General features: G+C 41.3%; 1 protein-coding gene across 2 annotated transcripts in view; it reads right to left on the reverse strand.

Annotated features, from left to right (window-relative positions):
• The window catches only part of TPP2 (tripeptidyl peptidase 2), a 66,357-nt gene continuing 44,903 nt past the window's right edge, over positions 1 to 21,454 (reverse strand). Inside the window, exons 20-29 of one of the 2 annotated variants that reach the window (XM_061171245.1) lie at positions 21,174 to 21,270; positions 20,153 to 20,290; positions 18,581 to 18,825; positions 18,244 to 18,322; positions 10,970 to 11,121; positions 9,502 to 9,598; positions 8,376 to 8,506; positions 4,973 to 5,180; positions 2,685 to 2,804; positions 1 to 907 (exon numbers count right to left, since the gene is read on the reverse strand). In XM_061171245.1, coding sequence (XP_061027228.1) covers positions 818 to 907; positions 2,685 to 2,804; positions 4,973 to 5,180; positions 8,376 to 8,506; positions 9,502 to 9,598; positions 10,970 to 11,121; positions 18,244 to 18,322; positions 18,581 to 18,825; positions 20,153 to 20,290; positions 21,174 to 21,270 — 1,357 coding nt within the window. In that variant the 3' untranslated portion in view covers positions 1 to 817. Of the gene's footprint in view, positions 908 to 2,684; positions 2,805 to 4,972; positions 5,181 to 8,364; positions 8,507 to 9,501; positions 9,599 to 10,969; positions 11,122 to 18,243; positions 18,323 to 18,580; positions 18,826 to 20,152; positions 20,291 to 21,173; positions 21,271 to 21,454 lie in introns of those variants that run through there. The other variant, XM_061171246.1, reaches the window with a different exon arrangement.

Here is a 21,454-nt window from a genome sequence, read left to right on the forward strand (position 1 = left end):
CTTTTATTATTTATTAAAAAATTACGGTATGAGAGTGCATATGGTGTAACTGCGATCTTGGGTTTGCACATTTATTCACGTGTTTACATTATTTCAACTTTAATATAAACATACCATATATGTATCTTTACAATACCTGACACAGATTTAAGCTGTCTTATTAGTTCATTCTGATGCTCTGCACGTCAAGAAGGTGTTAAAAGTGATTGGCCTGAAATAACTCCAAGATGAAGACTGACTGAAGCAGTTATGCTCCAGCGTCTGCCACGCATTTATTTGTGCCGGTTTTATTTTTTCCCCTTAATTGAATGTAAACGTTTGCCAAAAAAAAAAAAAAAAAAAAAAAATCTGGAAATGAAGTTCTGTTACTTTTTAGTCTAATAAATAATTTTAGCTACGCTTAATGTAGCTTTTTTAAGGCCTTCATACAATTGGAAAAAATTAAAGTCGCGCATGTTAAAACCCTGTTCATTTATAAAATAAAAAATAGAATTTTATAGGTTTGCAGTTAAAAGTTACTGTTCAAAACCTCTCATGCATGTAACAGCTGCAACTGAAAGTCCTTGGTGCTGGCAGCCAGGGCACAGCCCGCTGCCAGCAATGTGAGGCATTAAGAAAACACCATGATGTCAGAGGTCTAGATTTACATGTATTAAGCCACACACCAGCAAATTCTCTGATAAATACACATCATTTTAATAATCAGCATTTGATAGCAGATGAAAACATGCATTAGACTAAAAATGCCACAAATTTGTTTTTATATCCATTCACTATAAAACTTTCTTTTTTAAAATTTAAAGTCTTGGTTCCTATTTTAGAATACAGAGTAATCAGGAGGATACATGATGGGGAGCCAGTTTTCAGTAAAAGATGCACAATGGGTCCATCCAAGCAGCTTCATCAGCTATAATAAAACACACACAATTATTAAAGAACAGATGTTTCAAGCTCAGCATTTAGGGTAAATTCCGTATTAAATATTTAGTAATAATAAAGACGTAGCAGGTAGAACTTTCCTTCCATCAACTCACCCACCAACCTTCCTTCCTACCAACCAACCTATCGGGTGGGTGATTATCATCATCCCTGCCAACCCTCCTGCTTTCCCTCCCTTCTGTCCTCCTTTCTTCCTATCGACTTGACGTGACTTGCTCCTTTCCTTCCAACCACCCTAGTTTCCTTTCCCTCATTCTTTCTGAGTGCCTACGGTAGTCAAACACTGTTCTAGGCATTAGGAAAAAGCACTGAACAAACTCACTTCCCACTTTCAGGAAACTTAAGTTCTATTCAGGAAAGCCAAATAGAAAGTCAGCAAGCTAATGAACAGATAACAAATAAGTAAATAATAAGAAATGTATCAGGTATATAGTAAAAATAAAACTTGCTATAATACAGACTGGGAAGTGAGATGGTCAAGAAAGGGATCTCTGAGGAGGTGACACTTAAGCTGAAATCTGAATGACAAGAAGAAACCTACTCTGTGAAAATCTGGGGAAGAGCTCTCCATGCAGCTGGAAGAGCTGGGTCCTCGAGAGGGGAAGGGTGCGCTGTGTCAGCCAAGCAGAGAGGAGGCTGGGACGGCGGAAGCAGTGAGGACGCGGGAATGCGATATGAGATGCAGCTGGAGAGGCCGCTGGCAGAGGCCGGACCACACGGGCCTTACAGGCCACGGGGAGGAGTTTGGATTTTACTCTAAATGTGACGGAGCTTCACCAGGAGGGGTCTAAAGCCATCTTTTCCGGCTGCTGTGTGGAGAACAGACAGCAGGCGAGCAGAGTGGAGGGGAGACAAGTTATGAAACATCCCCTGATGTGAGCATCTGGGTGGATCGTGGGCTTCACAAATGTAAGAGCTCAGTTCACAGCCTACGTGATGAGAAGACATTAAGTTCCAGAAAGAGCTCTCTCAACCTCCTCAAAGATCTGAAGAAGTGAATTTGAAATGTCTTACAATTTGAACTGACAGAAAAGGTCTGAGAGTAAAGATAACCTATAGTTTACTCTAATTACCAGAAATTGCCCCAGGAACCTACAGGTGAGTTTTACATCCAAAGAATACCTTCAATATGAAGACCAGACCCTCGGCCGCCTTTGGCAGGACCAGCGCACCCCAACCTCCATATACCCTTTAAGCATAAACCAACTATACGTGTACAAAGACAAGGCTAGGCTGAAACAATTTCTGCAAAGTTCAGTAAGTTCTTACACTTGACATTTAATTTGTGCAGAGAGCTCAACCACAGAACTTCCCTGCATATAATACATGGTAAAATAAAAAATGGCCTATCATGTCAAATGAAGAATAAGATCAAACATATAAACTCTAGAAGTTCAACCGTTTTAGAACTGAGCCAACATGTATTTAAAAGAAATCATCTGTTTCCTTCGTAAAGGAAACCTGTCTTCTAACTACACAAAATATGCAATGCATTTTGCCTATGTTGAAAACACTAAAAGCCAAAAATATAGGTTTTCTGGACAGGAGTGAAAAATGTTTTAAAAATTTAAACAGCTTACTGACTACCTTTCATGCATTTATTTTATAGTTCATGTTATGTTAATCAGACTAATAATTAGTCATGATAAAGTTGGTACTGTTTTATCACTACCGTAAGGCTTTCTATCTTGTCACTCTACAATATTGAAATGACACCCAACAGTGGCAATTTAAATATCACTTACTTGAATACAATTTTTCCAGTTTTCTTTTGTTGGTTTTTCTTCCACAAGTTTAGTTGCAAATTTAAGGCCTCTCCCATACATTTTATTTACGAAGGCATGCTTGTATGCAAATGTCAAAACCTACGACGTAAAACAAGATACAGCTTATCTACAAAATATTTACAATTTAAGGCATATTGCTTTAATAATGAAAGAACTGGACTTCCCTGGTGGCGCAGTGGTTAAGAATCCACCTGCCGATGCAGGCGACACAGGTTCGATCCCTGGTCCGGGAAGATCCCACATGCTGCGGAGCAACTAAGCCCGTGCACCACAACCACTGAGCCTGCGTGCCACAACTACTGAAGCCCACGTGCCTAGAGCCCGTGCTCCGCAACGAGAGAAGCCACCGCAATGAGAAGCCCGCGCACCGCAACGAAGAGTGGCCCCCGCTCGCCGCAACTAGAGAAAGCCCGCGCGCAGCAACAAAGACCCAATGCAGCCAAAAATAAATAAATAAATAAAAATCCAAGAAAAAAAAATAAAGAAGAAAAATAATGAAAGAATTGAGGCTTTAACAGAAGTGTAGCTTTTCAAATGAACATGTTACATCAAGTAAATTTTAACAACTTTTTAAAACAACAATTAACATCTTTAAAAGAGCTGGGTATCCCACAGAACAGATAATTTATTTGGGGAAAGAAAGCTAGTATGATAAGTCACTAGCTGTTGGAAACCATACCAAAATACCTCTATGCAAAAGAAAGCAGAGCTAACATAAGTGATTACAAAATTGCAAGTCAGAAGTACAAAACTACAGAGGTCACTATGAATTCCCAAAATTGCAAAAGAGGATAAAAGTAAACAAATGAAGTGTCAGATTATATAAACATGTTCTTACTTTCAACTGCTTCCTTTTGTACAAGTTTTCTACCTTTAATTACTGCATCTGTCAAAAATACTCATAACCATTTGTTTATATCTTTAGTCTCCACTTTCAGAATGTGGAGCATGTCCTCAAAGAAAGGAATCCTGTCACACTTACCTGTGTCCTAGAGACAAGGAAAGGGCTCAACAACTGTTGCTACAGACACAGGAAACAGACAGGTGACATAACGCACGCCCCTAACGTAGGAGCGCTGCAGCAAGAACAGAATTCTTTATGACAGCTTTATCGCGATGCTCATCAAGTGTCTATCAACTTGATGCTGGACCAGGCTCTTATTCACCTTTTTCCCAGCACCGAGCGCAGTGTCTGGCACACAGCAGACACGAGATAACTTTGTTAGTAGTCACAGCAAGTATTGCTGACGCCCTTCCAGGTACGTGATACTCATTCATAAAAGCCCGCGGTACGCAGCACCACAGCCCCACATGAGCATTCAGTCACCGCCTACGGTCACATAGGTCAAAGTGGCGGGGGCAGAATCCAAGCTCCAGGGGCCTGATTTCAGATCCAAATTCTTAACCTCTGGTGCTGCTTCCTTCAGTTTCTGGAACATTACTGAGTTCCCTCTATAAATGCACTACTGCACTGAGGTGGAAAAACCTGAAGCAGATAGGAAGAATTTTCTCCTACTTCAGAAGTCTTTACTACCCATCACCATAGTTAATCTTGAAAACAAGCACCTGTCTACTAAAAAACCCCAATAGTTTGTGCTCGAAGAAGAATTCCACTGATTTCATTTCCTTTCTTCTTCCTTTATGTTCAGAAGAAAGGAAGACTGGCAAATACCCGTAGCTACATAATCTCTACTGTTAAGAATTACAGTAGAGAGCTAGAAGGCATTTTACATGTTTTTATACTCTAAACCCAAAAAGTTCATCAATGTTACTTTTTCTAAACTGGGCTTTAAAAACTGATCAGGTATAAATCAAGATGGTAGTTATTTAGAAGTTACAAGAGTTTGGAGAGAAATAACAAATATCTGAACTAACCAGAATACCCCCATCTCCATCCCTGACAAATGAGCACGGGAACAGGTGTGGGAAGGTACGAAGACAGCTTTCAGATGCCCTTAATTTTAGCTGATACATAAATGGCTTAGCCAAAAGCCCGCCACACACGTTCTCCAACTGTCTCCCAAGCTAGCGTGGTCCACCAGGCACCGTGCAGACAGACCAAACAATGGTCAAGTGCTTTCTAAGCCGGGAAGACCAGGGAGGCCTCGCTAAGCGCCTCGTCTTCTTCGGAGCCCAGCTCAGCCTCGTTCCATTTACCCTCGTCCTCTCCGGCCGGGCCCGCTGGGCACGAGGGATCTGGGATGCACCCCCAAGAACTGCAGCGAAACAAGAAGGAGAAAGGGTACCTTACTGTCGAACAGATCAGTCCATTTTGTGGCTTCCCAGAAAGTTTCCGTCAGAGCATCCAGGGCGCTCTCTCCCTCCTCCTCTCGCCCTTCCAGGTCGCTCGAGGCGGCGCCGTCCTGCTCCTGGGCCTGGAGAAGGCGGTCGGCCAGGGCGCAGCCCTTCCTACACAGGGCGTCCACGAGCGTCGACTTCAGCTTGTCCATGTCACTGTGCGCCAAACCGACACATTCCACACATCAGGAGAGCGGCTTCAAGAGGGCGGCCTCACCCGAAATTAACCTCAGGCCTTCTCTGCCTAAGATTTACAACGCAGGAATGTGGTGTGGCCATGGAGAGACGTCTGCATTGCACAACACATGAGCCACTGTGTTCCACACACAGACTAAATGAGTTAGGGTCGCTGTAACTGGTTGAAACAGCAGGCCCTGCGCAACACAGGGGAAAGACTGTTGGGTCCTCAATTCTGCCAGCTAAGAAACTCTCAGAACAGTATCTTTTAAGTGTTTCAACTTCTTATAAATGTCAGTCGCTACATACTTGTGTAGTCGTGAACTGCCACGCATACACAGAGCAAAGGAATACAAGGCTTACTCTAGCATTTTAACACATGAACTCATTTATACTCAAAATAATTCTATGAGCAAGAGACCCTCAGTTGCCTCTATTTTGCAAAGGAGGACATCGAGGCACAGAGAGATCAGGCGATCTGTTTAAGGCCCCACAGTCAGGCAGCGGCAGATCCGGAACTCCGAGCTCTGCGGCTGGTCCTGGAACCCCTGCTCCTAATCGCCGGGGCCAGCGGCCTTGCTCCAGGCAGGCAGCTTTGCTCCTGATGTGTTCCAAATGCCCAGAACAATGCCCGGCACGGAACAGACACTCAATAAATTGCTGCTGAATGAAATACAGCAACAGCCTACACTCCTGGGACAGTACTGGCCCCTAGAATGCTTATTTGACGCATCCTGTCCAACTCCTCTGTCAGATACGTCTAAAGACGAGGATTAAAAGTGCTGAGAAGATGACCAGGAGGCACTCAGATATGGGATGAACAAACAGTCTAACGGTAAGCATGATTTTGAAGGACCCAGAGTGAAACGTGCCACCTACGAAATCCGCTGGGACTATAAAATCAACAATTTGTACAAAAGACAATTAAAATGAGAAGAAGAAGAATTAAAACAAAAACCCAAAACAACGCCAATAACCTGCTACAACCTAAGTTACCCACCTTAATACATTTGCAATGCAGATGAAATTACGCCTAAAAGATGCCCAAGAGTTTATGAGCAAAGAGTTTCAAAGTTTAAAAGAGCCAACTTTCACTCTCTTTCCTGGGAAGCGTTTCTGGGGACTTGAAGTGCTTGGTCACTGTGGACTTAAGAACAGAAGGACGGTCGGGCTTTCATTTACCGACTCCCTCCTCACCCCACCTCTTAGATGCCAGGCGGCGCCTGACGTGTCTTGGCAGTACTTCACTCATGCTTTACAGCAGCCTCAGCGGTCAGCAGTCAAGCGCTTTCCCCACGTTGTGAGGGAGAACGGGGGCCGTGGAACAGAACTGGGCAGGCAGGGCAGGTCTGGATATCCACTCGCCTACGGCATCCTGATTGACTGTCCTGGCCGCCCAGAGGAGGGCTGTAGGATGCAGAGCTTGGAGGGCGAGCTGGGGTGACAGGTGTGCTGGACTCGCCAGGCCTGGATTAAATCACCTTTAAGACCCCTTTCTATTTCCGCATTCTCTGATCGAATAACCTAAATTCCACATATCTGGAATGTTCTCTTCCTACCCTCTTCTAATTTTGAACTGACCTGCTCAGATTAAGTACCTATTAATCCATGATGGTTTCCCTGCTCTCCTTCCCATGGGCTTTCACAGTTTAAAATACTTATTATGACTGTTAATCACAGTCCATCTAGCAATTATCATCTTCTGTATTAGGTTGTATGTTTTCTAAGAGTAGAGAGTGTCTTGTTCATTTTTTTTACATTCCTCTCAGTGGTGCTACATACAGTGTTTGGTCTCTGAATCAAAGTTAGTTAGGGACTGATCAAGGTGGTAATAGCTACATTTTAGGAAGCAACTTCAATTAGATACTTTAGTGGCCTAAGTAAACTGCAGTTTAATTAAAACTTAGATCCCCTACAAAAAGTTAATATTTTTAAGAGTACAAAATGGCCATCTTGCAATTTTTGACACGAGTGACTTAAGCGAAAGCAGCTGGAAATGAGAAATCCATGCCCCAAATAATCCTTTGGATATAACTGGCATTTCATAATGCATATAACTGGCATTTGTATATAACTGGCATTTCATAAATGGTGGCTACACCATCCACTATTATTATTAGCAACAATAAAATAGCAACGTTTCAAGAAGGTTCCTTTGGAGAGTGTGAAAGGGCGCTGACAATGGCCAAGAACCTATTTTGAACAAATTTTATTCCGCTTGAACACTGCTGCTTGTAAGATTCGTTGAGGCCTATAATATCAGTATAAACGATGTAAGGCCAAGAGTTCTAGCAGTTTAAAATCAAGCGTTTTGTATGTATATAAAAAAAATTCTGACCGAAGCAGATGGAATCTTTAAGGGAAACTACCATATTTTCAGGCAGCCTGCACGGTTTCCGTTTATTAGTTACAACAACGCTAAGAGGAGGAAACTTCCACCCTTGTAAGTTAAGGACCCCCAGGGCTGGAAATAAGCCAAAGCGACAGAGGGGAAACTGGCAGTGGGAGTGTTATCAGGAGATGATGGTAGGAGCTCCTGGAAGGGCGAACAGGAAAGCCGCCAGACCGCCACACCAGCAAGTGGAGACCACACTCTCACACGCACGGAGCCTTACAAACGCCCAGACCCAGCTACGCGCCTGCTGTGCACATCACGTCAGAGTTTATTAAGGCTAAACGATAATCCCCCCACCCCTGTTCTCCTCAAGTGGTACTGTAAACCCAGTTTCATAAAACCGAAGTTGCCAGATAATGGTTTTAACCCAATTTTATTTCTTACCACTTTACTAACGAGCATTATAAACTAAATTTGGAGTCTGTCACGTTATTGGTCAATAAACACTTGAAAAGTTAGTTTTATAGGGTGCTCTGTGTTTCCTTCTCCATGTGTCCAGTTCACACATATCCCCCAAACGGCTGGACTGCCTGACCACAGTCACTCAAATCTCTCCACCATGACAGCACCTGATGGTGGAGGAAGCAAACGACTTCTCTTTTGCTTAATCTTAAACGACTAGAGAAAACTACTATAAGATATTTAAGGATGGAGTACCCCCAAATCGGTAACTCCAATGATAAGGATATAAAAAATACCAGAAGAGAAGGATATTTTCAATAATTAAAAAAAGTAACTAAGAAATGAGATGCAAGAAAGAGTATTTACTGGTTAGGTACTTTTTTATAATAGCTGCATCGGGCCTGGGGTCAGTCTTCATCGCGATATAAACTGCTAGGGCCGTCTGATCTATGTGAGAGATAACAGCATTTGCAGCTTCGACAATTTCATTAAGTCTTTTCATTCGTTCCTGGGGAGGAAAAAAAGAAGAAATAAGAAAAAAATGGATGTACCCATGAGCCTCCTGACACATTGCGCTTCTGTGGGTCACGCCCGTGAGAGTTAGGACTCCCGTGGTGCGGGACCAGGTAGGCTGTGCAGCCCAGGGGCTCCGCACTAGCTCCTGGTGTGACCTTTACGACGGTCAGCATCTTTAGAAAACCTGAGCTCAGACGGGAAAATACCTACCCTACACTCCCCACTGGCGCTGAACAGAGTAATAAGCAAGATACGAAGTTCACAGAAATCTAAACTCTTTCCTACAGAGGCAGCTCTTTCCTTGGGTAACTTAAAAGTTCAGAAACGTGATCAGCTATGTTACCCCAGTCCCACAGCACATGACAACAGAAGTAAAAAAAGCGCTAGCTGATGAGACAAATTCTAATTTATTACTGAAATCTCAGAAATGAGAGTAAACAGGAATAGAACCAACAGAGTCTCACTACGGGCACCGGGGTGTCCTGGTGTCCTCAGCAATCTGGCTCCTCACAGGGCCTTCGGGCTCACACTCAACCCTTGAGGACTCTTAACTGATTATGGCTACAAGCACTTTCTACAGCCAGGACTCGCAGTGAGAGCTGGTCCACTGAAGACAGCTGGGAGCTACACGGCCAATTCTTAGAACTTAGAAACAAAGTTAGCCAAGTTAGTGCAGAGGGGCTCCGCTTTTGCTGCAGGTGCCTTAGACTTCCAGCAGGCCACGACCACTGCCTCCTGCTCCCGGCTCTTCAGGTCAAGGTCAGAAAAGCCATCCTTAGGGTTTCCTATCTACTCCTCCTCCCACTGACCAAACGTGAGTCCTGAGTCAGCTTAATGAAAATAGCTCAACAGAACATTCCATCTGAGGCAACACGTTTTCAGTCGGCGAGAAGAGAAGACAAAGACTGCCCCCTTATTGCAAAGGCAAACCTTATCTAATACTGCAAACGCAATAAGAGACTCATGGTAAAACTGAACATGCCCAACCTTTTCCGCATCCAACTGATGAAGTCGTGCAACGTACAGAGGGAGATAATTAGGGTATGTTTCCTTCAATTCATTATAAATGTCACTAGAATCCAGCCTACATATGTAAGAAAGAGAAACAGTCATTATTTCAGTTCTTTTAGAAAGAAAATAACTTGTCTTTTATATTATTTAACATTGTTTTGAAGTTTCCGTCAACGACCTAAGGTATCAATCTGAAATATAATTACTGACGAAGATTGTATTTATTTGTAGGCAGTATAAATATGCTTACCGAGAAAACCAAAAAAAAAAAAAAAAAAAAACCAAACCAGAAATTATTTCATTTATGAGTTCAATAAGATGGTCAGATGAAAGTAAGCACCGACAGCTTTCCTACGTACCAGCTATAAGTAGATTTATCAACAGGAGGGAAAAAAACATTCAAAAACAGTTAAGAAAGATTAAAAGATCTAGAAATGCCTAAGGTCTACAAAGAAGGAAAATTTACACTGTTTTGGAAGAATCTTAAGTCCTGAATGAACAAAGAGACAGAAGTTCCACGTTCCCAGCTGGGGAAGCTGAATAACACCTACGTCTGTTCTTACTGACTACACCGTGGGCGGGAGGGGCAGCGCAGCTGCGGCAGAGGCCGCGGTTCGCCCCGCCTGGCGGGACACCACGGCTCCCAGTAGGGGCGGGGCCGCCGGGCCTGCGTTCTCAGCAGAGCCCACCTGGCAGACCCTCTGCGCCACAAGCAGGGGCTGAGCAGGAGAGAGCCCCCGCCTCCCAACGCAATTCACCCAGGACTTGGCCTCAGCAGCAGGCCGCGGGGCTGGGGTGCCGGCCGACACGTGCCGACCCCCTGCTCCTCCCAGCAGGAGAGTCCTCCAAGCCAAGGGGACAGGGAGCCTGCGGTCCTGGCTGCAGCCAGTCTGGAGGAGGCTCCGTGTCACTGAGCTGGGAGCGGGAGGAGAGTGACCTTGGCTCACATACCAGAGTCTCACTTTTCTTACTGAACTTTTGTAGATATTCTTAAATAGGTGTTTCTCCGTTTGCTGTCTGTCCTTAGGATCAACTTCAGAGGTTTAAAAAGGTTGTTTTAAATTTGCTCGCAATCAAATAGTAACTGGAAAACCAGGACACGGTATCACTCACCTGCGACATGTATAAATACAGAGACAACTAATAATAACAGGACAATGATTATCTTTGGAAAGGGGACAAAAAGTGATTTATTTTCTTTTCTGGACCTTCCAATAAAATTCTCTTCCAAGAGCAGGTCAGAGTAAGGATTAAAATTTTAAAAATTCTTACCACAAAAGGGAATTAAAGACTAAATATAATTACAAGAAAATTGAAGAGCACTTGCAGGCCTATCCACTGTTAACGTTTCTGAATATATAGCCTTTGCATACACACACAATATTGTTGTAACTGGGAAAATAAAAGTAAACACTTAGAGGATTAAAATTCATTTAAAACTTACTTTGTCATCCACTGAATTTTAAGATCTCGTAACGCTTCAGTAAACTCTTCTTTTAAATCTTTCTCTTTTTCTGAATCTTTTTCTTTGTCTTTGCTGCCATTCTTAGTCTTTGTTGGTGGAGATATTAGGTAGTAATGAACAGGGATTACATCCTGTGAAAAATGAACGTGGAGAGAGTCTTAGATTAACATGCTTAATTTTCCTTATTTAAAAATCTTCAATAGCCGAACAGCACGTAACATCGGCTGCACTTGAGCGGTACTACACTGTATTTCAGATTCTAAGGGCCAAAATACATCTAAAGCTCCAATCTGAGATCAAAGTAATTTTCTCCCAAACTTTAAAGCTCATGCTTCTAATAACTCCTTTAAAACAAGGAAATAAGAACAAACTTTTCTCCATTTAAGTGTTATTTGGTATTCTTAGTTTTACTTGACAGACTGACTACAGAAATGTACTGAGCTTTCACATTTTACATCTGAGAAGAGAAAATAATTAAATTTTAAAGAAAGAAAGAAAAGATCCGCTTTTCTAATTAAATTTAAAGAGAAATTTCTTTCTTCATTCAATCCACAGGACTTACTGAGCTCCCGCGGTGCGCAAGGTAATAGCTCCGAAGAGGTGAGGGACAAAGCAGACAAGGGCCTTTCACCCTCTGGGAAGACAGCCAACAGACGTGTAGGTAAATAAACAACTTCAGGAACCACACGTGATATGAAGACAACAGAACAGAGTAAGGGGACAGAGCGTGACTGGTGGGTAAGGGGGGACCCGTGCAGACAAAGTGGTCATGGAGACACTCTGAGGAGCCGACGTCCGACCTAACGGAGCCTCAGTGACCTAAAGGAATAAACTGCAGTGAACCTGAATAACCAAAACGCGGAGAGGCGGAGATGCGCGGGGACAAGACGAGCACCTGCAGAAACCTGAAGGGGGCGCAGCACGCGCAGGGTGAGGTTCTGAGAAAGGGCAGCGGCCACAGTAAGCAAGCAGGGTTGACACAGCACGGGCAAAAAAAATACAGGTTTTATTCTAGGTGCCACAGGAAGAGCTGTATGCAAGGCAGTGACACGATTAAGGATTTTTGCTTTTTGTTTAATAACTCTGGATCCTGTATGGATTAAACACTTTGGTTTTGTTTTGTTTTTTAATAACTCTTGATACTACGTGGAGAATGGATGATAGAGGCCAAAGTGGAAAAAGAGAAAACAAGTTGGGACGCAGACCCAGGTGTCCCGACACTGCCTGGAACTAAAGGACAGGCTATAGAAAAGGAAGCAATAAATGGACACGAGATGTCCCGGGAAGGCAGGACCGATGGTGGTTGCTGGTGGCATTTAAGACGAGGGGCTGAATGAGACCAGCAGGTGTGGGGAAGGGGGAAAAGAGCAAGCCCAGGAGTGGTCCAAAGCTTTCCACTGCGGAGGGAGAGCCTGAGGTCACGGCAGCCCCGGGGAAAAGCCAGCATGAAGATCGAGCGTGGCCGGCTAGTGACAGCTAGCGGAAAGGCGGCGTCAGGTGGGAGAAGTAACTGTCAAACCTGACAGCACAGCGGCCGCTGATCACCGACAGAGCAAGGGCGGCAGGGGAGGCTGGCGGGGGGCAGGGGGCAGAGAGTAAAGCCGAGTGAGAGGGAGATGAGAAGTAAACAGGTATGGGTGGTCCTTTTGAGAAGTTTTGCTTTAAAGAGAGCAAGTGTAACTACACCTATTTGTGTCTATTTTATTAGCACGTGAGTCTTGTGAAAAGTAGTGCAGGATCTGGGAAATGAAATCACCTGTTATAGTTGCTAGATCCGTTTCTGGCACAATAACTAAGTGTCCCTAATTAAGTCATTATTTATTAAGACAATTTCTAAAATTCTATCTTTAGGTTTATATTAAAAACGCTGCTAAACTTAAAATCTTGTATTTGTTTTAATTAACAAAGTTTCTAAAACTGGAACAAATTACACTATCAAAATTGTTAAGGCCCTCATCACATAATTTCAGAAAAAACTTTGCACAGGTTGAGTCACAAACTAGTACTGGCCCCATCTTCCCCTGAGGTGTAAATACTACATAAATATGTCCATTTTAACAGTTTTCACAATTAAACTTTATTTGGGGATATAACAGTAAACATAAGGAGCTACTGTTGTCGTAGCTCTAATAAAATAGCAACCACCATTTCAGTACAACCCATTTAAAGCGCAGAAAACCACTGATGGACGAGAACTGCAGAAAGCCATTTTTAGCCATTTGAGCACCACTCTCCCCTGAGGTCAGGGGGCAAGTCTGCAAGCACAGGTCTTCAGTGAAGTGTGAGCCTGGGAAGGGGAATCAGCCCTCCCCTGGGCAGCCTCCTTGCAGTCCCTGCCACCCATCCTGCGCGCTTTCTCGAGGTTTACTCTGCTAGGGGGACACTGCCCTGAGCTTAAGCCGAGGTAAAAGGGTCTGCAACATTGAGTGGGTAACTGACCACCAAGTTCTCAGGCTAACAGCCCACTTCAGTGTCCTCTGTTTAGCAGAGACAACGCACCTAAGCATTAAAGGTGTACGTGGCCTCCAACATTTACTCTGTTAACAGGGCCCTACTTCCTGTGCAGTCAGGCTCCTGTGCCGCCCAGTGTGCTGGAACGTGCCTGCACCTGCGTTCACTGCGTGCACCCCCCTGCTGTCCCCTCCTCCTCGCCTGAGCAGGGAGAGGGACAAACTTCAGGAGGCCAGGTCTCTCTGTTGTGAGGCAATTCTTCCTCTGAGGCTCAGAGGTTAAGGCATTTGCTAAGATGTTTTAGTAAAGAGAGAAAACAGAATTGAATTTAAAGTGAATAATCCATTAAACTTAATCGATGGTCAACAATGAACTCTAACAAAGATCTGCAAATAGAGAGAAACCAGATATAACAGCAACCATAAACTATCCCTAAAAATGCAAAAGATACTGGGAGAGTTAATGATGAATGGCCTTGGGGTGGGGGTGGGGGGACCAAGATTTTGTAATCGGCATTTTACATAGTAAATCTGTACCAAATTAGTAATCATAAAGGCTGGTGTTATCCTGTAAAATATTTCAGGACAAGAGCTGCTTCTTCTTACTAAATATTATGGACACGGTAGTTTTAGCCCCCAACCAAAAGAGAAATGAAGTTATTTTTCATTTATTTTATCATGGTCATCTGTTCTTTTTGTCAGTAAGTATTTTTACAACTCAACTTCTCAAGGGCTTAGCATAGGGTCCATTTAACAGAAATGGCTGTGTACCATTAAATCATAAGAAATCTTGATTATGATTTAAAAAGACAGTCAAAGAAGAATCTTCAGAGCAGGAATACTACAATATAAGCTCTCTACAGCAGACACTTAACAGTAAGCATATTTTTTAAGAAAAAATTACTCCATTATTACAAAGTATTTCAACAGTGTTTGAATTGAATGATATTTAGAAAATCAAATCGATCTGCCAAACCAATAACTATTTAACATACCACCATTTAAGTTTCAGTTCAAAACATAATACCCTTAGCTCTTATATGATTAAAAACTATAAATGCAAAATTTTAATATCTTTACACAAACTAAAATAGCTATTTAAAAAATTAATGTCATATTTGAGTGCTATTTATGTTAAAAATAACTATATTCTTTCATATTACAATGAACTTAAAAAAGGGTAACATACATTTTCAACTCAAAAGTCACTGAAACCCAGAGGACAAATCCATTGAGGATTATGTGTACAAAGTTGGTATTTTGTTCAGGCAATAAATTATATATTTTGTAATGTGACTATAAAACTGTATATAATAACGATTATTTTTAAAACAAGAGCTTCACGTGCACTCGCACGGAACGTGGGGAGAAATGGGAGGAAGGGACTCCAGCTGCCCAGCTCTAGAAGCTTCACTAACCGTCAATTAACAATAACGTTCCTATTCGATAGTTTCCTATCTCAAATAATCTAATACAAACCAAAGACACCAAAACTCCAAAAGATCCACCAAACAACACAATAGAAAGAAAAACCCCAGCTCTGCCTTCGGGACGTGCACCTTCTCTTTAGCAGGCTCCGAGAATGCCTGCTCCTCATTCTCTGAAGCAGTGGCTTTCAGGCTATTTTCAAAATGAATCAAAGATAATCTGTGCATAAAATGAAATTACAGTTTTATGAGTCTGATGAACGGACATTTTCTGTTTTTATTCTGTTTTTGTTTTAATGCTGGCTAAGTTCCATTAAATGAATTTACATGGCCTTCAAGTGGGTAAAGACGCTCAGTTGAGAAACACGGTCTACAGAGAAGCCGATGTTCCTTTCCCTGGGAAGATAACCCCCAGTGGTGTATTTTGTTTGAACAAAGTCTTTACCACTACACAATCATATAGAATTTTAGAGGTCATTTTAATAAAGGCATTTTATCTATTATAAAATGGTGGTCCCCAGTTTCACATCACTATGAATGAAGAAACACTGAATTATCTTTTGTTTCTTCTTAAAACACTAATTCTTGCCCTGCAGTGCTCCCTGCACGCAGGAGAGAAGTCACTACGATGACGAATGATGTCAGCAGGTCCTCACCAGGCAGGTTTATTTTATAGTTTCAAAATTGTGCTTTTTGTTAAAAAAGCACCTCTGCCAGAGAGCTCATCGCCTATGTACCCCTTTCTCTACACTAGACCTGGAGTACCACTTTTCAAATTAAATTTGGCTCCAGCAGCCAATGAGAGACTGTCAGGTAAGCTGCAGAGAAGCTGCTCGGATCACCTGCTAGTTACGGTCTTACAAGCTTCTCCTGTTCTCGGTGTAAGTTTTAACGTGGGGCCAACAGTCCTCATTTCTGTTTCTGCTCCGCCCACTGCTCCTTCCGTCTCTGCCTTTCCAGAACGCAGAAGATGCAAGAGCAGGAAAAAAACTTCACTTTAAACACTTTAGTAATATTTTATTAATCAAATCATCCAATTTAAGAATGACTTTAAACTTCAAAAATAATTGTTTTGTCATATATAGCTAAAAAAAAATCATTCATCCTTCTATAGGATTTTAGATATGCCAAAGTTCAAATATTATTACTTGGTCATACCTGCAGTAAGAAATGAATAGCATTAACATGTTCTCTATACACATATAAACCAGGGGTCTTCAAGCAATGTATGGTAGGAAAAAAAACTTTAAGAAAGCAGTTTGTCAACACTGATAAGCTAAAAGCGCTATACTGCAGAACTTAAAGAAAGGAAACTAAGGGAGAGTTTTTTTTAAAAAAGATAATAGTGACAGAAAAAGAAGTTTAACTAATAGGCAAATAAGGCTTTAAGACATCTTTTTAAAGAACTGACAATCAGTACCTTTTTAAATTTTCCTTGTCGTTTTGCTGCAGACTGCCCCTGGGAGTTAGAACGACATTCTGTAAGAAAACATGCGTAATCTACACAGGATGGAGATACCACCTCTGTCTATTTTTCTGCCAGTTTCCGTCCCACCTGTATGCGTCACAGTACTTAGAAGGGTCAGGTCTGTCATCAAAATGGCAGGTTTTTAAAGAAAGCAATACTGCCACTTTCATTTTTTTTTTTTTTAATAAAAACGCACTCAAATGTGTTCTTCCTAAGGGTCAATGTTTTTCAGCTTTTTATTTCAAAAGTTTGTAGAGCAAAATTCATTAGTTACCCAAACAGTTTTGAAAACATTAAATTTAGGTGACGGTCCGCAGAGTCAGATGTTCAAGGCTGTCACAACAATCACACACGCCCATGCACTAGAAACAGCATGGTTCGAGGTAACTGGGAATGTCAGAGAGGAGCAAGAGGGACAGTTACCTTCCCAGCTGCCAGAACCGCAAGGAATGCGCCACGACTGAGATCCGGTGAAATAAACAATGTGCTGGGAATTATAATTAACTCTATAGCTTTAGGTTTTCTCAAGAAAATCTACCCTGGTAAGTAATAACTATAGTCAATCCCACCTGTTTCTAATTTAATTTCACAACGGCCTCTTAAAGAATGCAGCCAGGAAGCAGTAACTATCTCTGAATTGCTAAAAGCATACTTCTAATAACAGTGCTCTTCTTCTGTCTTACTCATCACAGGCAGTGGACACTTCAGAAGTTATCTGGATGAGAAGCCTCACTGTCGAAGCCCCATAGCAGAGGCAGCAATATTTCCCATAGCGGAAAATGAAACCTACTTAAAAAGACCTAGACCAGGACTTCTTAAATCAGTGCACCTATGAATTCCAGTAACTACTGATTCACTTCACATTCTACTAAGGCTATATTATACTGAAGTACTTATAATTTATACTAAAGTACATATAAGTAAATAGTACGGACTGAAATGAGACTCAAGAAATGTCAGGGCAAACGACTTGTTCTAAGCACAAAAGTCCTACGTGATGACGCTCCTATGACAGCGAATAAACCATCTTTGGTTCAGCAGTGGTTAAGACATGAGAATACTTGTTAAGATGTTTGAGCTCTATTCATTTTGATAACAGCACTTATAAATTCCAGAATTAGGTGGTAGACTTACTTTGTAAGAACTAATGCTAAAGAGAAATGCAAAACTATAAGAATGACAACTTTTACTGGCATTGAGCTAAAATGACATTATGAGAGGGTGATAGATTTATATAAACACTATTCTCACAATAAATTTGTAATGAAAACAGATGGAAAAACTAAAACAGGTACTATCAAACCATAACAATTATCTCTATAACAACCAGAAACATGTTTTTAACAAAAAGCACAATTTTGAAACTATAAAATAAACCTTAATGCCAAAAGAAATAACTACCTTGTAGCTAACTACATAACTACAAAAAATTCCAATAAGAGAAAGATCTGTACAAGTGAAAAATACTGTTTATTAGTAGTAATTGTCCTGACTGGTTTTTAGAAGTCACCCAAGAAGATCTGATTTATTCCTATATCCACAATATTACGTTAGTTAAAACTCTATAAATTCTCTAATTTTAAAAACATCCCATTCACTTAAGCCAAGTTTGATCTGGATCTACATATTTCACGGGAAGTTCAAGTATATTAGCTGTGCAAGGCAGAACAGGTTCAAGGCCCAAGTACTTAGGCTTGGGAAAAAGAATACTAAATATATAAAAATACAACCAAATATTAATTGACCTTTACTAGCAACTTGGGGAAAAAAACTATTAAATTTCTTTTTCCAGAGAGATCTTCTCTTTTACTCATTCTGAAATGTAGAATTAATTTCCATTTTTAAGGAAATGGAAATTTTGGAACAGGCACTTTCAGTGTAAAAAAAAAAAAAAAACCTAATACTTACAGCTTTCTTTCCGAGTTCAGTCTTTGACAACGTTAAGGATCCTGCAAGGTAGCATCCAGGTCCTGCCCCTTTAGGTATTCTAATAAGAAGATTCAAAAGAGGGGAAAAGGAACAAAAAAGAAAGTTTCACAAAGAGAATTAGGGGGAAAAACATCAAAACAATTGCATTCTGAAATAATTTCCGTAGCTAAGATTTCAAAAACCAAAGGGAGAAATAACCTTAGTCTAAAATGGCAAATGACAACACAGCGTAAGTGTAGCCTAATATTATAAACTAGCATTTAAGGATTACAGAGTGTAAGATGGAGAGTGAGTGTTAAGCAATGTTATCACTTACTTGTCATCAGGTAAGGAAGTAACAAAGAATGGCTGGTTATATTTGGGTGGTAATGTCAAGTTACTTGATTTCTTCTTTCCTAGAAGTGCAAGACTATGATTTTCATGAATATCTAAGCTCAAGGTATTAGACAACCTATGAGAAACAATAAATGGAAGATCTTTAAGACGTTCCAAATCACTGATTTGCTCATGACGAATCTGTAGTCGAATTGTATAATCTCCTTTCTCCAGTTTCAAAGAATACTATAAAAGAAAAACAACATTTGGGAAAAGTAAGGTCTAGCCACATGAACGAAAATTACAGTAAGAGGATAAACAGTAAGAATTACCACTTACAGAGTGCTTACAGTATGTGAGGTACAGTGCAAGTTACGACACACACATGACACGCACACAACGCCCCGACTGGACGTCCAGTGAGCTGGTCAAGGTCACATCCAGAGCAGAAGATAAGGGAGCTGAAGGCAGCCAAGCCCTCAGCCCTCAGCCCTCCCACAACAACAGGCCACTCCTAGGCGCCCAGCTGAATCAGCATCCGCTCAAGACTGGAAAAGGCAACGATTTTCTAGTTCCTGGGTCTTCACGGGCACGGATAAAACGACACCAAGAATGAGCAAAACTGAGGTGCTGTGTGATATCTACGACAGACACACACACGGGTCTGGCTACACATGACTGGTAACCTTTAGATCATAACCACCATGCCACGCCCATTTGTTGCAGACGGGAAAGACAGGGAGCCAGTGGAGACAAAGGAGTACAGATCTACCACGCTCCATCCAGGCAACCTGCTCAAGAGCACGGAACGCTGTATTCTGCAGCAGCAGTTTCTTCTGAGATTTTAAAAGCAACCAAAGGAACGGCTGCAATAACCCAGTCTGTACTGAGGAGATGTGCCAGGGCCTGGCTTTGAGGAAAAAAAGGAAACCATTCCTTGAATGACTAACTGAAAACCCTGCGTAAATTATTTTTATTATTTAGCATAAAATTATAAAGGTTACAGGAAATAGCTCATTTCTTTGTCACAGTCTTTCAATCAGGGATAAGATTTCTATAAATTATATGATTAAAAGATTTTTTCCCTTCCAAATGACAGTGCCAGGCACAGTGCTGGGCATATAGTAAGTGCTCACTACACAGCTGACCAAGAAGAAACATATTTCAAAGTTCTAATAAACTGAGGACACTTGGCACTGTCGTTGTGCTCTGGATCCAGTTCAGACCTGGGATCACTTCAAGGTGCTCACATATCCCGGATGATTTGCTTTCAACGTTCAGATAGGAGCAAGCACTGGGTAGGAAGGAGAAATACTAAAAATAAAAAGCTCTGCTGGCCAGTGTCTGCGAGCATCCTCCTGGCCCTCCTTTACCCCGAAGCCAGAATCAGCCCAACCGTGGGGCTGAAAAGCTGTCACGGTCTGTCCTGCAACAGGCAGCTGAGCTGCTAGCCGTGTGTCCAAGTACTAAACGCACAACCACACTGGTGTTTAAAAAGCAGGCACGTTACCAGAGCAAGAATCCGGGCTTCATCAGCTCAAGAAACAGCTCCTGTTAATTCTAAAAATCATACCTGATGAGGGTAAGCATCGCCGGAACCCATCTGTCTTTTGTTCTGGTCAAATATAATCCACAGCTGGCTGTCAAATTCTGATTCGTACAATAATTCACAAAGCAGGGGGCAGCTTGGAGTCACTTCCCCACTCTTGGGCTGTGGGGAAAAAAAAAGAATGATTATTTGATGTGGTTTATATGATTTCTAATGTAGATCTGTAATATTGCTATTGATCAGACTTTTACATTAAAAGTATTAAAAATATTTTCTTGCAGTAACCAATTTCAAAAATGCAGAACACATCCAGGATGTCACGACTAATAAAAGGTACTTCTCTTTTACGAGGTTTAAAAAACACAAACCTAGCTAATTGTATTCATTACTAAAGCAATACCTATTCTTCAGGACCTCTAATTAACTGGTTTTTTAATAAAACTAAAAATTTCTTTATAAAGTTGAAATTAGACAATCCACTGAAATCAATCATCTCCCCAACAGTAATTCATATTATGCTTCAATAAGAGTTTTACTAGAATCTTACTGATTCTCCATAAACTTCGATCTGATTTTTATGCCCGTCTCAACTACCTTTACCACCCATTCAACCTAGGAGCTATTCTGATGTCTCACTGTGCCAACACCTGCTTCACAGAGAGCAATCAGGCCTGGTTCCATAATCAGAAGGCATCTGGCTTTGACAAGACATCAAACCAGTGGACAGCTATCAGAGAACAGGCAGGTGTCAGTGACTACAAAAACTAATGCTCAAAGGCCAGGTCACCTACTAAATTAGAATCTGTGACTTCAGATCTGAATGGTACTTAGATCGTTCTATATCATAATTTCCCAAAGAATAATTCTAAATTAACCAGGGTTAATTCCTTGTTTCTATTTCATATATATGTATGTCACACACACACACACACACACACACACACACACACACACAGAATACACTGTCCTTCCATTTTTGATTTTATGATTCATAGAACACAAGAGTTCTTTGTAAGGGTATATAATTGGTTACACAAACACTTACTTGATGAAAGTTGTAAGTCAGGATCATCTCATAAAGTTGACGATTATTTGGCAAAACGTCCCTTGATCCTAAAGGTTTTGTTTTTGCACTCAGTGGGCTGTAATCAGACAATTGCATAAGAGTTCATTTAAATGAGAGAAAACTATAATCAGCAAAATCTATATCATATCACAATAAATGACAAATGAGCATTCCTAGACGCTGTCCTTTTCCGTGTATTTTGTAATATTTTAATCATTAACTTATATAATTCTTTATTGACTGAACCACAGCAATACACA

This window comes from Eubalaena glacialis, chromosome 16 (genome assembly GCF_028564815.1).
Source record: "Eubalaena glacialis isolate mEubGla1 chromosome 16, mEubGla1.1.hap2.+ XY, whole genome shotgun sequence".
In the NCBI taxonomy this organism is placed as follows: domain Eukaryota; kingdom Metazoa; phylum Chordata; class Mammalia; order Artiodactyla; family Balaenidae; genus Eubalaena; species Eubalaena glacialis.